The sequence below is a fragment of the Stegostoma tigrinum genome, chromosome X (assembly GCF_030684315.1).
Source record: "Stegostoma tigrinum isolate sSteTig4 chromosome X, sSteTig4.hap1, whole genome shotgun sequence".
In the NCBI taxonomy this organism is placed as follows: Eukaryota; Metazoa; Chordata; class Chondrichthyes; order Orectolobiformes; family Stegostomatidae; genus Stegostoma; species Stegostoma tigrinum.
In genome coordinates this window covers 1,167,203-1,191,997 of record NC_081404.1, presented here as the reverse complement: position 1 = coordinate 1,191,997, position 24,795 = coordinate 1,167,203, and the positions used below count along the sequence as shown (strand labels likewise).

The 24,795-nt window shown below is 47.3% G+C and overlaps 1 protein-coding gene across 3 annotated transcripts in view; it reads left to right on the top strand.

The window, feature by feature from the left end:
- The window catches only part of LOC125448198 (calcitonin gene-related peptide type 1 receptor-like), a 115,192-nt gene that overhangs the window by 3,371 nt on the left and 87,026 nt on the right, over positions 1-24,795 (top strand). For 2 of the 3 annotated variants that reach the window (XM_059643412.1, XM_059643411.1), the window contains exons 2-3: positions 16,904-17,145; positions 22,007-22,103. In XM_059643412.1, the coding sequence (XP_059499395.1) occupies positions 17,123-17,145; positions 22,007-22,103 (120 nt within the window). In that variant the 5' untranslated portion in view covers positions 16,904-17,122. Of the gene's footprint in view, positions 1-16,903; positions 17,146-17,402; positions 17,510-22,006; positions 22,104-24,795 lie in introns of those variants that run through there. The other variant, XM_048523311.2, reaches the window with a different exon arrangement.

Sequence of the window (24,795 nt, the reverse complement as noted above, 5' to 3'; positions counted from 1 at the left end):
TTCTTGTTTTGCTGGAGACACACTCCATCCAGGCAATGGAGGAGTATTCCATCGCACTCCTGACTCGTGCCTTGTCGATGATGGAACAGGCTTTGGGGAGTCAGGAGACAAGTTACTCTCCGTGGTATTCCTAGCCTCTGTCCTGCTCTTGTAGTCACTGAATTTATCTTACTAGCCCAGTTTGTTTCCAGACAGTGATAACCCCAGGGTTGTTGAAAGTGGGGGATTCAGTGATTATAAACCATAGAATGTTAAGGGGTGGTGGAGGATTGTCTCTTATTGGTGATGGTCATAGCCTGGCATTTGTGTGGCGTGAATGCAACTTGCCACTTGTCAGCCCAAGCCTGGATTTTGTCTAGATCTTGTTGCATGTGAACACGGACGGTGTCAGTGTCTGAGGAGTTGCGAATGGTGCTGAACATTGTGCAATCATTGGTGAACATCGCCAATTCTGACCTTATGATGGAGGGAAGGTCATTGATGAAGCAGCTGAAGATGGTTGAGCCGAGGACACTAAACTGAGGAACAAAGAGTCATTGCAGGGCAGCACTACTGTCCTTACCCCGGACCAGGATGTCTGAGTTCAAATCCCACCTGCTCCAGAGGTATATAATAGCATTTCTGAACAGGTTCATTAGAGAAAATATTATCCTGAGGAATTCCTGAAGCCGAGATGACTGACCTGCAACAACCACAACCATCTTTCGATGTACCAGGTGTGACTCAAAACAGCAGAGAGTTTGGACCTGATACCTATTAATTCTAGTGTAGCTAAAGCTCCTAGATGCCACACTCAGCCAAATGCCACCTTGATGCCATGGTCAATCTCACGTCAACTCTGGAATTCAGTTTTTCTGTCCATGTTTGAACCAAGGCTGTAATGAGGTCAGGAGCTGAGTGGCCCTGGCGGAACCCAAACTGGGTGTCACTGAGCAGGTGCTGCTTGATAGCCCTGTTACTGACACCTTCCATCACTTTACTGATGATCCAGAGGAGACCGATGGGGCGATAACTGTCAGGTTGCACTTGTTCTGCTTTTAAGGAAGAGGACATAGCTGGGCAATTTGAGTCCATTGAGTCTGGTCTGCCCTTTGATCATGGCTGATCTGTTTCTCAACTCCATTCTCCCGCCTTATCCATGTAACCTTTGATCCCCTTACTAAATAAGAGCCTATCTATCTCTGTCTTAAATACACTCAATGACTGGGTCTCCACAGCCCTCTGCAGCGATGAGTTCCACAGATTCACCACCCTCTGGCTGGTCATCCATCTCTGCATCTTGTTATCTCAGCAATAAAGTCTGATTGTGTTAACAACGTAGCCTCTATTCTCATGGTCAAATCATTGAAAATACAATCAAAGATACATTGTTATTTTTTAACACTTCATTGGGCATAATGATGGTATATTGAGCTCCAAACATTAACTCCGTTTCTTTCTCCAATCCTGCCCAGTTTCTCCAGCACTGATTTTATTTCAGATCTCCAGCATTCAAACCTTTTTGCTTGGATTATGAGATTTTCAATGGGTGTCCTTTGTTAATGAGCCAAGTTTGGCGACAAGAAGTCTGGGCATATTGAATTGATGTCTTGGCTTGGGGTCCTGACAATGGTAGCTGTGAAATTCCACAGGGAAACGGACCTGGCATGTCCCTTGTAATCAACTTCTCAAAGCTTCCAGAAGTTTGACCAATTGCATTCCAGGAGTGAGATGATCCATAGCAGCCATTTTCAAAGTCCAACAGCATTCATCTTTTAAAAGGAATGGCCAGTTTTTAGCCCTTTGTAATAGTCACACATCTGACTGCCAACATGCTGTATGTGAACAAAATCCAGAGCGAATTGGTCAATGAACGGCCAAGGATTCATTTCAGTTGCTGATTCCTATGGAAACATTAACCTTCAGGCTGCAAAATAAGAACCTCTGTGGGATTGCAATGCCAGAGAGAGTGTGAGAAATAGAGAGGGGCGGAGGGGGTTGGGGGGAGAGAGAGAGAGAGAGAGAGAGAGAGAGAGGAAATAGAGGGAAAGAGGCAAAGATAGAGACAGAGACTGTGTGTGTGTGTGTGAGAGAGATGTTGCTGAACATTCAGTATGAGTGCTGGTCTCACAGACAAACAGTAAGACTGCCGCCTGTTTTGCCAGGCTTGTCTGTTGTGTGCAGTGAGCATCCTGTTCCCTCGTTCATGGTAGCTTTGTGGTTTATGTAGATAAACAGGTTTGATGTGCAGCATATCAGCTACACGTTCATATTTGTAAGCAAGATTCCAGCCAGGGTAGAGGCGGAGAAAGAGCCCTGACAGGAAGGAGCAGGGCGTTGGAGGGTAGTGGGTGCCTGGGGAGGTGGTAGAAGCAGATGATAGCAAAGTTTGATAGATATTTGGACAGGGAATGAAGGGATACTGTGATGATACTATGGCTTTAAGAAGTGTATTTTGTCCTTTTTTTTAAATGAAAAAAGGTTGAGACAAAACCAAATTAAGCTAATAAAGTAAATGGCTTGTGGGCCTTGGGGTGTTGGACAAATCAAATTGCATCTGGTTTGCAACGTGTTACAGTTATCTTTAAAATAAGAAAAAGTCAGGCCCTAGTCTATTTTCTTCTCTTTTTTGGGTGTTTGGCCTGGTCCATGACAATGTAGGCAGTTTAGAATGGCATCACGGTCAGTGCAGACATGTTGGACAACCAAAAGACATGTCCTCTCTGATGAAGGGTCTGGACCCGAAACGTCAGCTTTTGTGCTCCTGAGATGCTGCTGGGCCTGCTGTGTTCATCCAGCTTCACACTTTGTTATCAAAAGACATGTTTCTGTTATTTTTGTGCAATTCTCTATCTATGTTAAATTATAGCTGGAAAATAGCAGCCCAATGAGCCTCTCTTAACTCAGTATACTAGTGCTTTTCAAAATGGAGTTTGTTGAGATCTATATAAAAGTGACACGTTTTTGCTGACTGCAACTAGGAGGAATTATGAAGTAATTCATGAAGCTGCAATGCCTAAATTGGCTTCTAGCTAATATTTAGATATATCTACCAGCAAATTACTAAAAAAACATAAACAGCGACAAATACTGAGTGAATGTTGGGACAAGAACAAACAATTTCATCTCTGATTCTCTCGTCGTATCATGCTGATATAGCTGGGAGTTGAGGGGTTTTAGTAAGGTACCTTAGCCATATTGACAATTGAAGCATTCTTACGCACAATAAAAATAGAGTTGTGCATTTATATAGCACCCTACATGACCTCAGGACATCCCAAGGCTCTTCACAGTCATTTTTAAACTGCTGTTCCTACTGTCATGCAAGAAACACTACAGGCTATTGCAGGAACAAAAAGTGTGATAAAGTTAAGATAAATAGCCTTAGTGATGATTATTTAAGGATGAATATTGGCCAGAATCCCAGGATAACCTTCACTGTTTTCTTTCATAGTAGAGTCATGGAACCTCTTCTGTCTGTGAGTGCAGGCAGGACCCCAGTTAATATCACATCTGAAAGTAGCCATCATGGACAGTACAACCCTTCCTCTGTATTCCACTAAAGTATCCTCTTTACTATTGACTTCACTTTCTTATAGGAAAAGCTGACAGACCTAGTCACACCCTGTTTGGGATCCTTAGTGAGTCATTGAAATCGAAAGTTTGAACGAATGAAACATCAAATGAGGTGACATTTTGCAAAGGTGGTATGAATGCCCTAGAGATAACAGGCAAGTGAATGATTTAGCTGTCAGCAGCGATAGGTTGGAGGCCATCTGATGCAATAGCCTATAAAGTGCCCATATAAATATGAAAGAGGAAGAGATCAGGACAGAACTGTTCCGATTCTCTGTGTAGAGGATGGATGAATGGCACTATGTGGATATATTTACCTTGAATATCACAAATACGGTCCTGTGAAAGGAGGGAATATGCAGTGAAAGGTTCAGATAAGACCCAGTAGTTAGCAACATGGATTGGTAACCGGCTGCATCAAAGTGGAGGGGAATAGTTAGATCTAACAGAGTTACAGGGCACAGAGTTGTGTCAAATAGATTATAGAATTACAGTCTACAGAGGAAGTAGTGGAGAGAGCAGTTGGAACGACTATGTACAGAAAGGAAGTGGCTTTCATTACCCGTGTCAAGAGCAGGTCAACAGAGTGCACAACATTGTTTTTTATGCCTTCAGGACTTTCTCCCTTGCATCTTGCCTTGCTTCTACTGCTTCTGGATGATCTCTCCACCATGTAAAAACAAACTGGGACAACACGGTGGCTCAGTGGTTAGCACTGCAGCCTCACAGCACCAGGGACCCGGGTTCGATTCCAGCCTCAGGCAACTGTCTGTGTGGAGTTTACACATTCTCGCCGTGTCTGCGTGGGTTTCCTCCGGGTGCTCCGGTTTCCTCCCACAGTCCAAAGATGTGCAGGCTAGGTGGATTGGCTGTGCTAAATTGCCCGTAGTGTTCAGGGGTGTGTCAGTTATAGGAGGATGGGTCTGGGTGGGATGCTTCAAGGGGCAGTGTGGACTTGTTGGGCTAAAGGGCCTGTTTCCACACTGTGGGGAATCTAATCTAATCGAAACTGAGGGTGCCTATATTCTGACTGTTATTCAGGTAACCCCTCCCTCATCCTAAATCATCTTCAGCCCCATGCATAAGGAGACTGTCTTTGACCAACCAGGTATGTTTCATATGCGCACAACATGTCCAACTGTGCCTCTCATCTCATTTGCTAAGGTCTTAGCTGCTAGAAAGGCCTAATAATTCCTTCTGAGGAAGGGTCACTAGACCTGAAATATTGACTCAGTTTGCTATACAAAAGCTTGGTTCGGCCACACCTGGAGAATTGTGTCCAGTTCTGGTCGCCTCATCACAGAAAAGATGTGGAAGCGTTGGAAAAGGTGCAGAGGAGATTTACCAGGATGTTGCCTGGAATGGAGGGAAGGTCTTACCAGGAAAGATTGAGAGAGCTAGGGCTTTTGTCTTTAGAATGACAAAGGACGAGAGATGACTTGATAGAGATGTACAAAATTATCAGAGGTATAGATAGAGTGGACCACCAGAGACTCTTTCCTAGGATGGAGGTAGCTATTATGAGGGGGCATAGTTTTAAAGTGAGTGGAGGTAGATATTGGGGAGACGTCAGAGGTAGATTCTTTACGCAGTGATCGGGATGTGGAATGCATTGCTGGAGAGGGTAGTGGAGTCGGCCTCATTAAGGGCATTTAAGTGGCTATTAGATAGGCATATGGATGATAGTATAAGGTAGGGGTGGAGGTTAGACAGACCTTAGGATTAGGGTAAAAGTTTGGCACAAGACTGTGGGCCAAAGAACCTGTACTGTGTTGTACTGTTCTATGTTCTTTGTTCTTTCTCCACAGAGGCGCTGCAGCAATTTCTGTTTTTGTGTACACATTCCCATCCTGTTTTCCTTTATGCAAGTAGACTTAGAGTCAGGCTTAAGGTCTTTTTGATATACTTGTGTAAACATGGTGGACTGTCACCTTAAGAGTCAGATCATGTGATGAAATGATGATTCCATCAACTGTTTTGGGTGGACAAACATCTCTCTAATTTTTCAGAGAGTACAGTGAACACTCCAAAATAAAGTTCCTGCTCTTTGATGCTTCAGCCTCCTGGTTCTTCTTGAAAGTTATCAGAGGAAGAGAACTGGTGATGAGGATAAAAAATACTTTCAGATCCATTGGGTTAGTCAACTGATTTGTCAAAAAAAAACATTTGTAGTCCTCACTGCAGATTTTGGAAATGCATTGATAAGAAGAAGTAATCAAAAGATGCAATCACTGCATTAAAACAGTTATGGTCAGCAAAACACAAACAACCCAGGGAAGAGGTGAACAATGCTGAAGAAGCTCGCCCCATGTTCCACCTGAAGGAATACTGTGAGTAAGGAGTGCCCCACATGGAGGGAAACATCTACAGCTAGGACTTGCAAAGAAATAGGCAGCCTCGGGAATAGCTTGCTTTTAAACAGGAAGAAGTGAAATCATGCTAAAATTGTTGTGGTCCATTATGTAATTCACGTCCTTCCCATTTAAGATTTCAGGGCAACTCAAGACCAAGGATCACTATCCAAATGGCTTAGCCAAATTTTCTTAACGTATTGGAACACAACCCACTCGGCAACTCAAAATCCTCCAGCATTGCTTATGGTAAAACATCAATTGTACATGGCAGATGATTTGCTGAAACCACTCAAGACAAAAGACGTTGTTGACTGAAAACAACAGAATCTGATTTTCTTGTGGAAGAACAAAGGCGAACATTACATTTAGAAAGAAAAAGTCAAGTAGCGTTGGTGAGGAATTACACCACTGGCAAGAAGTGAGTACCATTCAGGGACTTCCTGTTTGTGAGGCAAGTGTGGGTCCAGCATGGGGCCTGGTGTTAGCATTAGTGGCCTATTGGTGAGGTATGCCCAGTGACGAAGAGATGATGCCTGAAAAGCGGAGACTCCGACATTGGTGGATCCAGTGCAGGTGGTGGCGAAGTGCTGGAGAGGGGTGGTGGCACAGGTGTTATTGGTCAACCGGTGCAGGGCTCATAGTAGAAGGGGCGGAGATGGATTCTTTTTCAACTATATCATTTATATTCTTAAACTGTTCAAAATGGCACTAGATTCTGGTGACAGTTGAAGTGTTTCTCATTTTTTACTGTATTATTCACTGTAAAATATCATCATTCATCCATTGTTGTAGCACAGACTAGACCAGTCTCGTACATCATACAATGAGAGACAATATAGTGTGGAGAAGATGTGCAGATCAACTGTCGGCAACATTAATTGAAAACCCACAGATAACTGTGCCAAATAGAGACCTCTCTACACCCGAGTACAGAACAGTAAGTGGATCTGAAGGAGATAGTACCTTAGTGGAGAATGCCACAAAATTGCGCGAGCCTCCAAGACTGTAGTCAGCTCAGGGAAAAATGATGGTTGATAACTTAATGATGATCTTAATACCTCTAAAAGACCAAAAGGTTAAAACCAACAAGAACGATAAACAGGCACCTGAGGTGCACCTAAAGCCTCACAGGAAGTGATGCCCTCTGGAAGATTTTACCTATTGAATGTTTTATAAATGATTGTGTATGTGTTCATTGCAGAGGCCTCTGATGGAAAAGGAGAGGGATGTTGTGTATTTATGTAAATATGGTGGACTGTCACTTTGAGCCCAGTCAAGTGACATAATGATGACATCCTCAGCCATTTTGGGCAGACAAAGAGCTCTCATTAACTGTGCTGGCTGTGGAGTGAGCACCAAAATTAGAATGTCCCTGCTGTTTAACACTTTGGCCTCCTGGTCCTTGTTGGAAACAGAAAAATTTTCAATTTCTGCTGCTAGTCAACTTGCTTACAATTGACATGATTACCCAGGAATTAGCCGCACCTTCGAATATTTCTATACAGTGCCCTATTCCTACATTTTTTCACTTTAATTAGCTTTGTACAATAGTAACCTCAGGCATTATGAAACTCCACGATTAAATGTTAAGGGTTGGGTCTTCCCTTTTTTTGTTGAGTTTTAGGGAAAGTTTCTCTCTACAAGGTCCAGCAAGGCTTCTCATGCTATTGTCATTGTCATTGGTTATCATTGAGCAGAAACTCAACTGGACTCGCCACATAAACACAGTGGCGACAAGAGTAGATCAGTGGCTAGGAATGCTGCGGCGAGTAACTCACCTCCTGACTCCCCCCTCAAAGCCTGTCCACCGTCTGCAAGGAACAAGGCAGGAGTTTGATGGAATACTCCCAACTTCCCTGAATGGGTGCAGCTCTGACAAGACTCAAGAAGCTTGACACCATCCAGGACAAAGCAGCGGCCTCATTGGCATTACATCCACAAACATCCACTCCCTCCACCACTGACGCTCAGCAGCAGCAGTGTGTACCGTCTACAAGATGCAATGTAGAAATTCACCAAAGACCCTCAGGCAGTACCTTCCACACCCATGACACACTTCCAGAAATGGATTTCTGAAGAAGGGTCTAGCCCCGAAATGTCAGCTTTCCTGCTCCCCTGATGCTGCTTGGCCTGCTGTGTTCATTCAGCTCTACACCTTGTTATCTCAGGTAGCAATAGTGGTCTTGTTCAACCGACAATCCCTTTTTCTTACAGCCAAATCTAACTGTATAACAGACATAGTAATGCAATCTGTGCTCTATTTTCAGAGTGTTTTCCCTGCTCCTCAACCAGAATCTGTTGGTTCTAGCTCTGTCGTAATTCAATCTTTTAATTAACTACTTACTACCCATAGCGACCGCAGGTCACATGGACATTTCTCGTAACGAAATGCTTGGTAGGTAGCCCAATTACCGCTTTTTTCAGAATACTTCCCTGTTCCACTTTAAAACCAAAAAAACTTCCTAAAAGTAATGCAGTCTTTTGCCCATTATGCACATTAAATTGGGTAACAATTATCAAGTTATCACAACACTTAGTGTGCAAGTGGAAGCAGGAAGTAGTGCCGTGAAATATTTGTTGTCATTGGATGAGAAAATAAAACAGATAAGAACAATTGCCAATTAATTGACAAGGAAGAGTACTCAGATCTGGTGTCCTCCTTCTGGTAACCTTGTTGAGGTCCAAGTGTTAAGATTCATCTGCAAATAGGAAGTGAATTGGCTGGTTGATTCATCTTCAGTTGTCCTGTTAGCCAATGCTGTTTGAAATGTGTATGACACAAGTTATAGCTAGAGCTCTTGTGGCACAGGTGTAGTGTCCATACCCCTGACCCAGGAGGCTCCAGGTTCAGGTCCTGCCTACTCTAGAGGTGCCATAGCATCACTGAACAGGTTGACTGGAAAATCTCATAGCTCTGGCTAAATCAGTGTAAAAATGACATCTGAGCTTCTGTTATCATCATGCAACCTCTATTTCCATTCAGCCTGACAGAGATCCCTGGGAAATGTCACAACAATAGAGGCAACTTGGCTGTTAGTCATTGTGTGCCATTTTTGGGGCACAATTGCCCTGATTTTGGAGGACAGGAGATCTGAAAATTGATTGCACTATGTCTACATTTCTGGACTGTAAAGGTTGCCTTTGCAATGGGACTGAGATAATTCTTCTTTGGAATGAATTCACAAAAACTACACATCACATAGTCAGAAAGTAATACAGCATGGGAACAGGCCCATCGGCCCAAACTGGTCCATGCTGACCATGATGCCCACTCAGCTAGTTCCAATTGCCTGCATTTGGTCCATATCCCTCCAAACCCTTCCCATCCATGAATCAACCCAAGTTCAGCAGTGTTACCCAATTTAATGTGCATAATTGGGCTAGTCAACACGAAAATGGACATGATTCTGACGAAGAAGCCACTTAATCAATTTACACATTATTGGCTCTGTCATTTTTTTTTGACATTCCAGTCTTCATTGTTATTTTAATGTTCCTTGCCTTCTGTTCTGAAAATGTGGACTTCCCATAGGCACATCTGTGTGTTTGGATCTGTGTGTTTGCGCATGACTTTGGTAGGAGTCTTGTCGGGACCTGAACAACATGAACTGTGGTGAGAAACCCTCTGTGTGGAGCTTGCACATTGTCTGTATGGGTTTCTGCTGGGTGCTCTGGTTCCCTCCCACGGTCCAAAGATGTGCAATATGTGAACCAAGAGCAGCCTCCAGGCCTGGTCATACCAGCCCAAGCATTTAGATAGAGTCAGTCAACCACTTGGGGTTCTCAGAATCAGGATCCTATTGAAGAACTGTCTCAGTCCCTTGATAGGCACCCTTTACAATCGAAAAGAATGAGGACGATGGGCAGCCCAGCACGCACCTCGACTTTTTCTGCTCTACTCTGGCTCTGGAATGAGAGAGGTGTGGATATTATGAAAGTGGAAGGGGGTGAGGCAGCTGTTACTTTTGGTGCAAGTGGAAATGTGTTGACCTGGCAGAGTGGAGAAGGTTATTGACCTTCTTCCTACGATACTGGGCATTCATCCAGGTGGCTGAAACTGCACTGAACACAGGTGGCAGTCTCTCACCAGGCTGGTATGATCTGGTGTAGTGGTTTGGACTGCTGGTCCTGTGGGGAAGAAGAAGTCCCATGTTGAACTGCCAATGCTGGAGTCTGGGAGGACCTTCCAGGACCCTGCCCACATAGTGGGCCACCAAATTCCCCCTTATACACCATATCTGGGGCAAATGTCAGGAACCGTGCAGGGCAGCTCCGGACAGCCAGTGTTTGTCCCAGAGCACAAGACCTTTTAAAGATGATATGGGCGCAAGGGATACCGGTGAGTTCATGGGGTATCTGTTGAGTGACGAGTTGACCGGGAATGGCACATGGTAATGTGGGTGGCAGTTGTATGTGAGAGATGCCATGGGGAAAGGGTAAGCAATTGATGAGGTGAGCTTGGTAGAATGGGGCAAAAGAACTCACTGGGCCTTGCAGTGACAAGCCTTCCAAAACAAAACTCGATGCAACCCAGACTGTGCCAGCAAAACACAAGATTCAGCTCACTGCAGCTCTGAAATCTACACTGATGTACTGACTGTGAGACTTAACCATGGGTGTGATGAGATACAGTTGTCCTGAGTGAAGGATCCCAAGTGAAGTAAATCTGGATCAGGTTATCATCAGTGGATCTGGCAACAAACATATATCTAGCACCTGGGATTTTTCACTGTTTACAAAGTATCCTGTTCCCAGCATTGACAACCTTTATTAGACCCATGCTCATTAAATGAGTCAGCTGTTTGTGCACATTGCAGCTTGAGAGGAAACAGCATGTTCAGTCCCTTGAGGATGTCTGTCTGCTTTTCTGTAAAGTATCTCCAAGCACATCTAGCTCTCAGCACAAACGGGAATATGGTTTATTTGGACAATGAATCCAAATGAGCTTTCTGTCCTTGAGCAGACCAACTGAATTTTTAAAAATAACATCTATTCAATTCTAATTTAAGAAATCATTTCAAATCAAGTGACTGACAGCCTACCCTCACAGTCTGCCATGTCTCATTCAGCTTGCCACGTGACCTAATACATGATCAGTTTGGTCATTGTACCTATCACTGACAGACAACGTGCAAGCTGTTTCAGGAGTGTTTTAGGGTGGTGTGGTGGCTCAATGCTTGACATCATAGCATCTGGGACCTGGGTTTGATTTCAGCCTTGGGTGACTGTCTGTGTGGAGCTTACACGTTCTCCCTGTTTCTGCTGAGTGCTCTGATTTTCTCCCACAGTCCAACAATGCGTAGGTTAGGTGGATTGGTCATGCTAAATTGCTCCATAGTGCCCAGGGATGTGCAGGCTAGCCATAAGGAATGTAAGGTGCAGACTCGATAGGTTGAATGGTCTCTACCTCCGCCATAAGGATTCTATGACTTTAGATCACACATTTTATTTTTGTCTAATATGGTCTTGGGATGTGGACATTACTAACATGGCCAGCATTTGTTGCCCATCCCTAATTGCCCTTGAACTGAGGTGCTTGCTAGGGCAATTTCAGAGGGAGGTTATGAGTCAACAACATTGCTGTGTGTTTGGAGTCACATGTAGGCCAGACCAGGTAAAGATGGCAGTTTCGTTTCCCAAAGGATGTTAGTGAACCAGATGGGTTTTTCCGACAATCGATGGTGGGCACTGTGACTGAGACTAGCTTTATATTTCCGAGTTTTTTGAAATGAGTTTAAATTCCGGCAGCTGCCGTGACTGTTACCATTCACCACCATGGTCCGATTTCTGGGCTGACCATCTCCAGTAAAATCCCAGCATCTAGGGTGGAAGCTGCACGGTCGTCCTGGCACCATGATTCGCAGCACAGTGCACAAAACACACATTTTCCTTTCGTCCCTCCTACTCAGACTATAGGGAGAAAAACATCTACTCTTGCTCCTCACTCTCCTGATGCTGACTCGGGCTGTGAGGTACGTAGCTTTATTTCCTGAGGGATAATGCTGTTTTGCATCCAACTGGCTGCTGCTACTGATGAATAAAAGTTCTCACGAGCAAATGTCAAAGCCTTACAGGAAATGACTTCCAGTTGGTGCCAGGGCAGCAGCAACTTCCCATCAGAGTGACAATCCTGCAAGAGCAATCCAAAACTACAAAGTCTGCTTCCTGTTTGTGTTGAAAATTGTACCTCATTTCAGAAGAAGCTTGTTGAAATAAGGATACTTTGGCTGAAGATGATTAATCCTGGTGTTTGAACCAACATTTTGAAAAGTACACTGGCAGGGTAATGTTTTAATTTGCTGAGGTACTGCTGTTTATAATCAAAGCATTTTCACTCTGCTACATCTGGATCTCAAAAGGAGAGAGCGTGGGAGGTGCATAGACTGCAGCAAACTAGCTCTCCCCAAACAAACTATCACAGGATCTCTATGGGAATCAGATCCTTGTCTCCTCAACCACATCTCGTCTCCACCAATGCAATAAAGCTGTGAGGAGGACAAGGTTGCACAAGGGGAAGATGTATCAGTGCATCGGAACTCCCATTAAGAGAAGCTGACCGAGTAAGTCATCCTCACTTCAGCATTCTCAGACAGACCTGATTAAACTGTGCCTCACTGGATTCAATGCAACATCTTCCTCTGTATTCAACCCTGTGCTGTCTGTGTCCTGGGAGTGTTTGATGGGCAGGGGGACGGTACAGGGGCAGCTTTACTCTGCATCTAACCCTGTGCTGTCCCTGTCCTGGGAGAATTTGATGAGGAAACAGCGTAGAGTGAGCTTTACTTTGCATCTAACCCTGTGCTGCCCCTGTCCTGCAGTGTTTGATGGTGGGGGGACAATGTAGAAAGTGCTTTACTCTATACCTAAGCCTGTGCTGTCCCTGTCCTGGGAGCGTTTCATGCGGATGGTGTAAAGGGAGCTTTATTCTGTATCTAACCCCATGCTGTCCCGACACTGCAAGTGTTTAATGAGACCAATGTTGTGAAAGCTTTACTTTCAGATTAAAATAGGAGATAAATCTTCCCTGAGATTAGTAGGTGTAGAGCTGGATGAACACAGCAGGCCAAGCAGCATCATAGGAGCAGGAAAACTGACGTTTCGGGTTGATAGTTCAGATTAAGGATTTATACTGTAGTGGGGGGTGGGGGTGTGGGGTGTTGAGCCCTGAGGGGAGAAAGGATGTTGATAGTTCCGATCAAGGATTAATACTATAGTGGGGGGGGTGGGGGGGATGTGTTGAGCCCTGGGGGGAGAAAGGATGTTGATAGTTCAGATGAAGTGATTTGAATGTGAGATTGGCACAACAATGTTGTGTCTAACTGCCAGACTGTCCCACTGGGGTGGGGGAGGGGAGAAAGGGTGACAGAGGATTTAACAAGTAATGCTAAAAGAAAGGGAAGGAATGGGAGTTGGTTCACAGTTTGAAGCTGTTGAACTCAGTATTAAATCCAGAAGGTTGTAAAGTGCCGAAGCTGAAGATGAGATGGTGTTCCTCCAGGTTGCGCTGTGATTCACTGGAACACTGCAACAGGTCAGACACATGAGCATGTAAACAGGACACTGTGTTAAAAGTGCCGTCTACGGGTAGGTTGGGGTCATCCTTGCACACATAATGGAGGTGTTCTGCAAAATGGTCAGCAATTTATGTTTGGTTTCTCCAATGCAGAGTAGGCCACATTGGGTACAGTGAATACAATACATAAGATTGGAGGAGGTACAGGTGAAATGCTGCTTAGGCCCTTGAATGGTCAGCAGAGTGGAGTTGAAGGGGCAGGCATTGCACCTTCTGTGATTACATGGGAAGGTGCTGTGGAAAGAGGGAGGTGATATTGGTAGTCAATGAATGGAATAGGGTGTCCTGGAGGGAAAAATTCCTGTGAAATACGTACAAGTGGAGTGAGGGGAAGATGTGTTTGGTGGTGGCATCCTGCTGGAGTTGTTTGAAATGGCACAGAATGATCATTTGAATGCGGAGGCTGGTGGGATGAAAAGTGGGGTCGGGGGGACTCAATTACGCTGTTGTGAGTGATAGGAAGGGGCAATGGCGGAAGCACCCATCAGCTTGAACAAGGCCCATATCCCTCTATTCCTTGTCTGTTTGTGTGTCTGTCTAAATACCTCTTAAATGTTGCTATCATATCTGCTTCTATTGTTGCAGCATATTCCAGGTACCTATCATACTCAGTATAACACAAAAGCTTGCTTTGCAAATCTGTATTAAACTTCTCCCCGTTCATCTTAAACCTATTTCCCTTAGTAGCTGTCATTTCCATCCTGGGGAAAAGACTCCGACTCCTCATCTTATCTCTGCCTCTCGGAGATACCCAGAACTGCAGAAACTGGAGTCAGAGTCAATACAGTGCAGAGCTGGAGGAACACAGCAGGTCAGGCAGCATCAGAGGGGCAGGAAATTCCTACTCCTACTTTCCTGCTACTCTGATGCTGTCTGACCTGCTGTGTTCCTCCAGCTCCACACTGTATTGACTCTATCTGTGCCTGTCATCATTTTATATACTTCTATCAGATCATCCCTCAACCTCTGATGCTGTAGCAAAAGGCACTCAAAGTTAATCCAATTCCCCCAATAGCTAATACACTGCAATCTAAGCAACATCCTGGTAAAACTCTTCTACAGCGCCTCCAAGGCCTCCACATCCTTCCACAGCTTGCGGACCAGAGCTGCACACAATGCACCAAATGTGGCCAAACACTTGTTGCCACTTTCAACGAGCTATAGACTTGGAACCCAATATCCCTCTGTATATCAATGTTCCTAAGGATCCTGCTAGAGGGACCACCTACATTTTCACTGAACTCACTTACATATGTTACAAACAAAGTAGATGAAACTTTACTCTGTGTCTAATTCCGTGCTGTTCCTGCCCTGGGAGTCCTTGATGGTGACAATACTGAATATGCTTTACTTTCTGTTTAAAAGAGTAGTGGAAGCTTTACTCTGTCTTGAACAGTGTGCTGTACATGTCTTGGGAGTGTTAAGGGAGCTTTACTCTGTATCTAACCCAGTGCTGTACCTGTCCTGGGAGTGTTTGATGGGGACCGTGTCGAGGAAGGTTTACTTTCAGTTTAAAATTGTAGAGGGAGTTTTAGTCTGTATTGAACCCTGTGCAGAAAACGGCTTTGGAGTGATTCATGGGGACAGTGTTAAGCAAGCTTTAATCTGTATTAAACCCTGCACTGACCCTGTCCTGGGAGCATTCAAAGGAGACAGTGTAGAAGCAGCTTTGCTTTGAGTTTTAAAGAATAGAGAGAGCTTTACTTTCAATTCAAAACTGTCGAGACAGCTTTATTCTGCATTAAACCCTGTGCTGTACCTGTCATGGGAGTCTTTAATCAGACAGTGCCATGGAAGTTTTTCTCAGTATATTACAAATTAGGTGGGTTCCTCCAGGTATGTTAGAGTCGTAGAGATGTACAGCGTTGAAACAGACCCTTCAGTCCAACCCATCCATGCCGACCAGAAATCCTGAATTAATCTAGTCCCATTTGCCAGTATTTGGCCCATATCCCTCTAGCCCCTTCCTATTCATGTACTCATCCAGATGCCTTTTAAATGTTATTGTACCAGCCTCCACCACTTCCTCTGGCAGCTCATTCCATACATGCAACACCCTCTGTGTGAAAAAAGTTGCCCCTTAGGTCCCTTTTATATCTTTCCCCTCCCACCTTAAACCTAAGCCCTCTAGTTTTGGACTCCCCTACCCTGGGAAAAGACTTTGACTATTCACCTCCTAATGATTTTATAAACCTGTATAAGTTCAGCCCCCAGCCTCCTCTGCTCCAGGGAAAATAATGCCAACCTCTCGAGCCTTTCCCGATAGCTCAAACCCTTCAACCCTGGCAACATCCTTGTAAATCTTTTCTGAATTGTCTTAAGTTTCACAACATCCTTCCTAAATCAGGGAGACCAAAATCGAACACAGTATTCTAAAAGGGACCGAAACAATGTCCTGTACAGCTGCAACATGACCCTCCCAACTCCTGTACTTACAGGTACAGCTCAACATTTTTAACAGATCTCAAACAGTAGCAGGACAACCAGGTTGTCAGCCAACTGCAACATAGAACGGCGCATAGTTCTCCAGACAGATGTATGCTCACTTTATCAGGATGAGCTATCAAACCTCCAAATCATTCCATTGAAATTTGGAATCTTATATAATCTGTTTGCAGGTATTTTTCATCAACCTATTCACAAATGTTATCACACACCTCTGGAGCAGGTGGGACTTGAACCCATACCCATTACCACTGCACCTCAAAAACTCTGTACAATTCTCAAATTGACAGTGGTGCTTACATGTGACTGCATATAACTGTTTGGATCAGTTTTTATCTTTGGAAAAAGGGGGATGTTGTGTTATGTAACATGTTCAGTGTATCAGTGTACATTTGATTATATTGTCACTGAACCGTAGTACATGAGCTAATTGTATAAAAAAGAAATTCATTGAATCACGACAGTGCAGAAATCTCTTACTTCAACTTGCCTCAGATCACCTGAAGCATGACACTCCACTGGAATTAGGCTTCGCTATTGTAAACTATGGGCTCAATGCTAGGCCAGATGCTGATATCCATGAGGAATGTTATTTTTGTGAAAGGTAAAGATAAAGTCTTCACAGTCCTACCAGGCCATGGGACTGTTCTCTCATTGGAGAGAGATGACTGGTGTTGGTTTAACTTGAGGGTCACCACGCCTCAAACAAAGAAAGAGACTGAGAAGGAGAGTCCTTTATTATATCTGTATTAGAACTGTTAGCTGTAATAAAAGCCTGTTGGATTCTTCAAATTCATGATTTCCACACCCAGTTTATGTTGCAGGAGACAACATAAGCATTGCTAGCTCACGTAAGAACCTGTTTGGATGAAACTCACCAGCAGCCCATGCTCAGTCCTGAAACTTCAGAAACTTTACAGCAATTGGAGAGACCTGGTTGAACATAAAGTTTCTTCATCTTTTTTCATCCCTGCAGCATCGTCAGGCATTAGGAAGAGGAAAATCAACCCACTTCCTCCTTTTCACAAGATCTCAAGGGCTGATTCCTCATTCAACGTTTTGGCAGGATCACACAAGCTTTGAAACCACAAAGCTCAGAACTGGGAAGTTCAGCAGAGTTTTGCTTTGAATCCAGGCAGGCAAGGAATCAACGTGTGGGCTGCACAGATCAGAGAAGTGCCCACAATCACTCTGCATGAGAGATTCAGAAAGCAGCAGGTTAGTGTTTTTGCTGAACGATTACAATGAGAAGGAAAGAAAAGTGACAGTGCTACTGGATCCAGCCTGGTGATCTGTTTTCTAGTACGCAAGACCAGTTTGATTCTGTACCAGTTATTTCTAGCTTTTACTGTTTTTTGCTGAATATGGGAAGTACTGCTGCTGCAAGGCCCATGAGTCACAGTGTTCTGTTCCCCTCTTGTGTGTGTCACTGATGATAGCAGCCACTCATTTCCCATAGTAACTCGCTGTTGCCTCTCCCCGTACTGGTAATATTCAATGAATCTGCCCCAGCATAACACAACTCTGTAGCTTAAGTGTGACTGTGTGAGCTGAAACCCTGTCAGAAACTGCTCACAAATAGGTAAGTTGTTATTTCTCTTCCTCCCAGATAACTGTTTCACATTGAAAGCTTTTAGTAAATGAGTTCAGGCAAGGCTTCTTTATGCTGTAAGTAATTCGACCAGCCATCTCCTGACTGGTCTGCTATCAGGCTGAGCTTTCAGCTGGCTGGCTCCTCCATGAGACAGTTGTCACTTCCATTTCCAGGTGCATTACTCAGTTAAGCAACTGACAGTGAGGCGGTCACTCAGCACCGACCCTCCAACAGTGCGACACTCCCTCAGCACTGATCTTCTGACAGTACAGCATTCCCTCAGCACTGACCCTCCGACAGTGCCCACTCCCTCAGCACTGACCCTCTGACAGTGCGGCACTCCCTCAGCACTGACCCTCTGACAGTGCGGCACTCCCTCAGCGCTGAACCTTCGACAGTGAAGCACTCTGTCAGTACAGACCCTCCGAAAGTGTGGCGCTCCCTCAGCCCTGACCCTCTGACAGGGCAGCGCTCCCTCAGCACTGACCCTCCAACAGTGCGGTGTTCCTTCAGTACTGACCCCCTGACAGTGTGACACTCCCTCAGCATCGACCCTCATACAGTCCAGCGCTCCCTCAGCATTGACCCTCCGACAGTGTGGCATTCCTTCAGCACTGACCCTCCGAAAGTGTGGTGCTCCCTTGGTCCTGACGGTCTGACAGTCCGGTGCTCTCTCAGCGGTGAACCTCCGACAGTGCGGCCGTCCTTCAGCACTGGCCCTCAACAGTTCGGCGCTCCCTCAGCACTGACCCTCCAGCAGTGTTGCACACCCTCAGTGCTGTGCCACTGACAGTGCGGCCCTCCCTCAGGGCTGACCGTCCGACAGTGTGGCGCTCCCTCATCACTGATCCTCCAACAGTGCAGTGTTCCTTCAGCACTGACCCTCCAACAGTGCGGCGCTCTCTGAGCACTGACCCTCCGACAGTGCCCGTTCCCTCAGCACTGACCCTCCGACAGTGCGGCGCTCCCTCAGTACAGACCCTCCAGCAGCGTTGCAGACCCTTAGTACTGTGCCTCTGACAGTGCGGCACTCCCTCAGCACTGACCATCTGACAGTCCCTCGCTCCCTCAGCCCTGGCCCTCCGACAGTGTGGCATTCCCTCAGCCCTGACCCTCCGACAGTGCCCACTCCCTCAGCACTGACCCTCCAACAGCATGACACTCCCTTGGCACTGACCCTCCGACAGTGCCTGCTCCCTCAGCACTGACCCTCCGACAGTGCGGCTGTCCCTCAGCACTGACCCTCCGACAGTGCGGCGCTCCCTCAGTACAGACCCTCCGACAGTGCGGCACACACTCTGAACTGAACCTCTGAGAGTGCTGCACTCCCACATTAATGACCGTCTGAGAGTGCGACACTCCCTCAGCACTGACCCTCCGACAGTGCGGTGCTCCCTCAGTACAGATCCTCCAACAGTGTTACATGCCCTCAGTGCTGTGCTGCTGACAGTCCAGTGCTCCCTCAGCGCTAACCCTCAGACAGTCTGGTATTTCCTCAGTACTGACACTCTGACAGTGCAGCACTCCCTCAACACTGACCGTCCCACAGCATGGCACTGTCTCAGTACTGACCCCCATGCTGTGCAGTGTTCGCTCAGTACTGACCCTCTGACAGTGTTGTACTCCCTCAGTACTGACCTTCTGACAGTGTTGTACTCCCTCAGCACTGACCCTCTGACAGTGTTGTACTCCCTCAGCACTGACCCTCTGATAGTCCGTTGTCCCTCAGCACTGACCCTCCGGCAGTGCCCGCTCCCCCAGCACTGACCCTCCGACAGTGCAGCACTCCCTCAGCACTGACCCTCCGACAGTGCGGCGCTCCCTCAGCACTGGCCTTTCAGTAATGCGGCACTCCCTTCGTACTGACCCTCCAACAGCGCGGCACTCAGCACTGGCCCTCCGACAGTGCGACACTCCCTCAGCACCGACCCTCAGACAGTCCAGTGCTCCCTCAGCATTGACCCATCCGACAGTGCGGCACTCCCTCAGCACTGACCCATCAGTAATGCAGCACTCCTTTAGTGCTGACCCTTCAACAGTTCGGCGCTCCCTCACTGCTCTGCCTCTGACAGTGCACCACTCCCTCCACACTGACCCTCAGAAAGTGTGACACTGCCTCAACACTGACCCTCCCACAGTCTGGTATTTCCTCAGTACAGACCCTCTGACAGTGCAGCACTCCCTCAACACTGACCCTCCAACAGCATGGCACTCCCTCAGTACTGACCCGCAAGCATTGCAGCGTTCTCTCAGTACTCTCCATCTGACAGTGTTGTACTCGATTTCAGACCCACCCTCGGACAGTGCGGCATTCTTTCAGTAGTGACCCCCCGACAATGCTGTGTTCCCTCAGCACTGGCCCATCCCACAGTGCGGCATTCCTTCAGCACTGATCTTCCTCCAGTGCCACGCTCCGTCAGCACTGACCCTCCAACAGTGTGGCACTTCCAAAATACTGACCCTCCAACAGTGCGGCACTCCCTCAGCACTGACCCTCCAATAATGCGGCAATCCCTTATTACTGACCCTCCAATCACACGGCACTCAGCACTAACCCTCCGATAGTGTGGTGTCCTACAGCACTAACACTCTGATAGTGCGGCGCTCCCTCAGCACTGACGCTCCGACAGTACGGCACTCACTCAGCACTGACCCTCCGACAGTGTGGCATTCCCTCAGCACTGACCCTCCAACAGTGCGGCATTCCCTCAGCACTGCCCCTCCGAGAGTGCAGCACTCACTCAGCACTGACCCTCCGACAGTGTGGCATTCCCTCAGCACTGACCCTCCGACAGTGCGGTGCTCCCTCAGTACAGATCCTCCAACAGTGTTACATGCCCTCAGTGCTGTGCTGCTGACAGTCCAGTGCTCCCTCAGCGCTAACCCTCAGACAGTCTGGTATTTCCTCAGTACTGACACTCTGACAGTGCAGCACTCCCTCAACACTGACCGTCCCACAGCATGGCACTGTCTCAGTACTGACCCCCATGCTGTGCAGTGTTCGCTCAGTACTGACCCTCTGACAGTGTTGTACTCCCTCAGTACTGACCTTCTGACAGTGTTGTACTCCCTCAGCACTGACCCTCTGACAGTGTTGTACTCCCTCAGCACTGACCCTCTGATAGTCCGTTGTCCCTCAGCACTGACCCTCCGGCAGTGCCCGCTCCCCCAGCACTGACCCTCCGACAGTGCAGCACTCCCTCAGCACTGACCCTCCGACAGTGCGGCGCTCCCTCAGCACTGGCCTTTCAGTAATGCGGCACTCCCTTCGTACTGACCCTCCAACAGCGCGGCACTCAGCACTGGCCCTCCGACAGTGCGACACTCCCTCAGCACCGACCCTCAGACAGTCCAGTGCTCCCTCAGCATTGACCCATCCGACAGTGCGGCACTCCCTCAGCACTGACCCATCAGTAATGCAGCACTCCTTTAGTGCTGACCCTTCAACAGTTCGGCGCTCCCTCACTGCTCTGCCTCTGACAGTGCACCACTCCCTCCACACTGACCCTCAGAAAGTGTGACACTGCCTCAACACTGACCCTCCCACAGTCTGGTATTTCCTCAGTACAGACCCTCTGACAGTGCAGCACTCCCTCAACACTGACCCTCCAACAGCATGGCACTCCCTCAGTACTGACCCGCAAGCATTGCAGCGTTCTCTCAGTACTCTCCATCTGACAGTGTTGTACTCGATTTCAGACCCACCCTCGGACAGTGCGGCATTCTTTCAGTAGTGACCCCCCGACAATGCTGTGTTCCCTCAGCACTGGCCCATCCCACAGTGCGGCATTCCTTCAGCACTGATCTTCCTCCAGTGCCACGCTCCGTCAGCACTGACCCTCCAACAGTGTGGCACTTCCAAAATACTGACCCTCCAACAGTGCGGCACTCCCTCAGCACTGACCCTCCAATAATGCGGCAATCCCTTATTACTGACCCTCCAATCACACGGCACTCAGCACTAACCCTCCGATAGTGTGGTGTCCTACAGCACTAACACTCTGATAGTGCGGCGCTCCCTCAGCACTGACGCTCCGACAGTACGGCACTCACTCAGCACTGACCCTCCGACAGTGTGGCATTCCCTCAGCACTGACCCTCCAACAGTGCGGCATTCCCTCAGCACTGCCCCTCCGAGAGTGCAGCACTCACTCAGCACTGACCCTCCGACAGTGTGGCATTCCCTCAGCACTGACCCTCCAACAGTGCGGCATTCCCTCAGCACTGACCCTCCGAGAGTGCGGCGCTCCCTCAGCACTGACCCTCTGACAGTGCGGCACGCCCTCAGTCCTGACCCTCCGACAGTGCCCACTCCCTCAGCACTGCCTCTCCAACATTGCGGCGCTCCCTCAGCACTGACCATCCGACAGTGGCTGCTCCCTCAGCACTGACCCTCCGACAGTGTGGCTCTCCCTCAGTGGGATATTGACATGAAGATTGAGTGTCCGGGCATTTTTAATTCTCTGCCTTCCATTTTGTTCCCAGTATGCGAGTGGTGGTCTCCCCAATTGGATCAGGATTCCCTGAAACTATGAAAGCAATCACGATCATCTGTTTCTTCATGGCTCTGTTGTTTCAACGGGTAAGGTAAAATACTCTTTCAAATCCCTATTCTCATTGAACTATTCACTAAAATAGAGGGACTGGAACAGAGCTGGACACAGTGCTCACTGTGGGACTGACACTGAACTGGACACAGTGCTTAATATGGGACTGATACTGAACTGGACAGAGTGCTCAATGTGGGACTGACACTGAACTGGACATAGTGCTCTATGTGGGTCTGACACTGAACTGGACACAGTTCTTAATGTTGGACTGATACTGAACGGGACACATGCTCAATGTGGGACTGACACTCAACTGGACACAATGACAATGTGGGGACTAACATTGAACGGGGCACAGAGCTCAGTGTGGGAGTGATACTCAACTGGACACCGTGCTCAATGTGGGACTGACAGTGAACTGGAAACAGTGCTCAATGTGGATCTGACACTGAATTGGACACAGTGCTCAGCGTGGGCACTGAAACGGAACTGGACACAGTGCTCGATGTGGGACTGACAGTGAACTGGACACGGTGCTCAATGTGGGGACTGACACTGAACTGAACACAGCGCTCAATATTGGACTGAAAAGGAACTGGACATAGTGGTCAGCGTTGGAATGAAACTGAACTGGGCACAGTTTACAATGTGGGACTGACATTGATCTGGACACAGCGCTCAATGTGGGACGGACAGTGAAGTGGACACAGTGCTCAATGTGGGACTGAAAAAGAACTGAACACAGTCGTAAGCGTTAGGCTGAAACTGAACTGGACGCAGTGCACAATGTGGAACTGACACTGAACTGGACACAGAGCTCAGTGTGGGACTGGTACTCAACTGGACACAGTGCTTAATGTGGGACTGACACTGAACTGGACAGAGCGCTCATGTGGGACTGACAGTGAACTGGTCACAGTGCTCAATGTGGGACTGACACTGAACTGGACACAGTGCTTAATGTGGGCACTGACACTGCACTGGACACAGTGCTCAATGTGGGACTGAAACTGAAATGGATACAGTGCTCAATGTGGGACTGACACCGAACTGGACAGAGTGCTCAATAGGGGACTGAAACTGAACTGGACACAGTGCTCAATGTGGGACTGACACTGATTTGGATTCAGTGTTCAATGTGGGCCTGACACTGAACTGGACACAGTGCTCAATTCACATCTGAAACTGAAATGAACACAGTGCTCAATGTGGGACTGACACTGAACAGGACAGAGTGCTCAATGTGGGACTGACACTGAACAGGACAGAGTGCTCAATGTGGGACTGACACGAAACTGGACATAGTGCTCAATGTGGGAATGACACTGAACTGGACAGAGTGCTCAATGTGGGACTGACACGAAACTGGACACAGTGCTCAATGTGGGAATGACACTGAACTGGACACAGTGCTCAATGTGGGACTGACACTGAACTGGACACAGTGCTCAATGTGGGACTGACACTGAACTGGACACAATGACAATGTGGGGACTGACATTGAACTGGACACAGAGGTCAGTGTTGGACTGAAACTGAAATGGACACCGTGCTCAATGTGGGACTGACAGTGAACTGGACACAGTGCTCAATGTGGGGACTGACACTGAACTGAACACTGCTCAATATTGGACTGAAAAGGAACTGGACATAGTGGTCAGTGTTGGACTGAAACTGAAATGGACACCGTGCTCAATGTGGGACTTACACTGATCTGGACACAGCGCTCAATATGGGATGGACAGTGAAGTGGACACAGTGCTCAATGTGGGGCTGACACGAAACTGGACACAGTGCTCAATGTGGGAATGACACTGAACTGGACACAGTGCTCAATGTGGAAATGACACTGAACTGGACACAGTGCTCAATGTGGGAATGACACTGAACTGGACACAGAGCTCAATGTGGGACTGACACTGAACTGGACACAGTGCTCAATGTGGGACTGACACTGAACTGGACACAATGCAAATGTGGGGACTGACATTGAACTGGACACAGAGCTCAGTGTGGGACTGAAACTGAAATGGACACCGTGCTCAATGTGGGACTGACACTGAACTGGACACAGAGCTCAGTGTGGGACTGGTACTCAACTGGACACAGAGCTCAATATGGCACTGACACTGAACTGGACAGAGCGCTCATGTGGGACTGACAGTGAACTGGTCACAGTGCTCAATGTGGGACTGACACTGAACTGGACACAGTGCTTAATGTGGGCACTGACACTGCACTGGACACAGTGCTCAATGTGGGACTGAAACTGAAATGGACACAGTGCTCAATGTGGGACTGACACTGAACTGGACAGAGTGCTCAATGTGGGACTGAAACTGAACTGGACACAGTGCTCAATGTGGGACTGACACTGATTTGGATTCAGTGTTCAATGTGGGCCTGACACTGAACTGGACACAGTGCTCAATTCACATCTGAAACTGAAATGAACACAGTGCTCAATGTGGGACTGACACTGAACAGGACAGAGTGCTCAATGTGGGACTGACACTGAACAGGACAGAGTGCTCAATGTGGGACTGACACGAAACTGGACACAGTGCTCAATGTGGGAATGACACTGAACTGGACAGAGTGCTCAATGTGGGACTGACACGAAACTGGACACAGTGCTCAATGTGGGAATGACACTGAACTGGACACAGTGCTCAATGTGGGACTGACACTGAACTGGACACAGTGCTCAATGTGGGACTGATA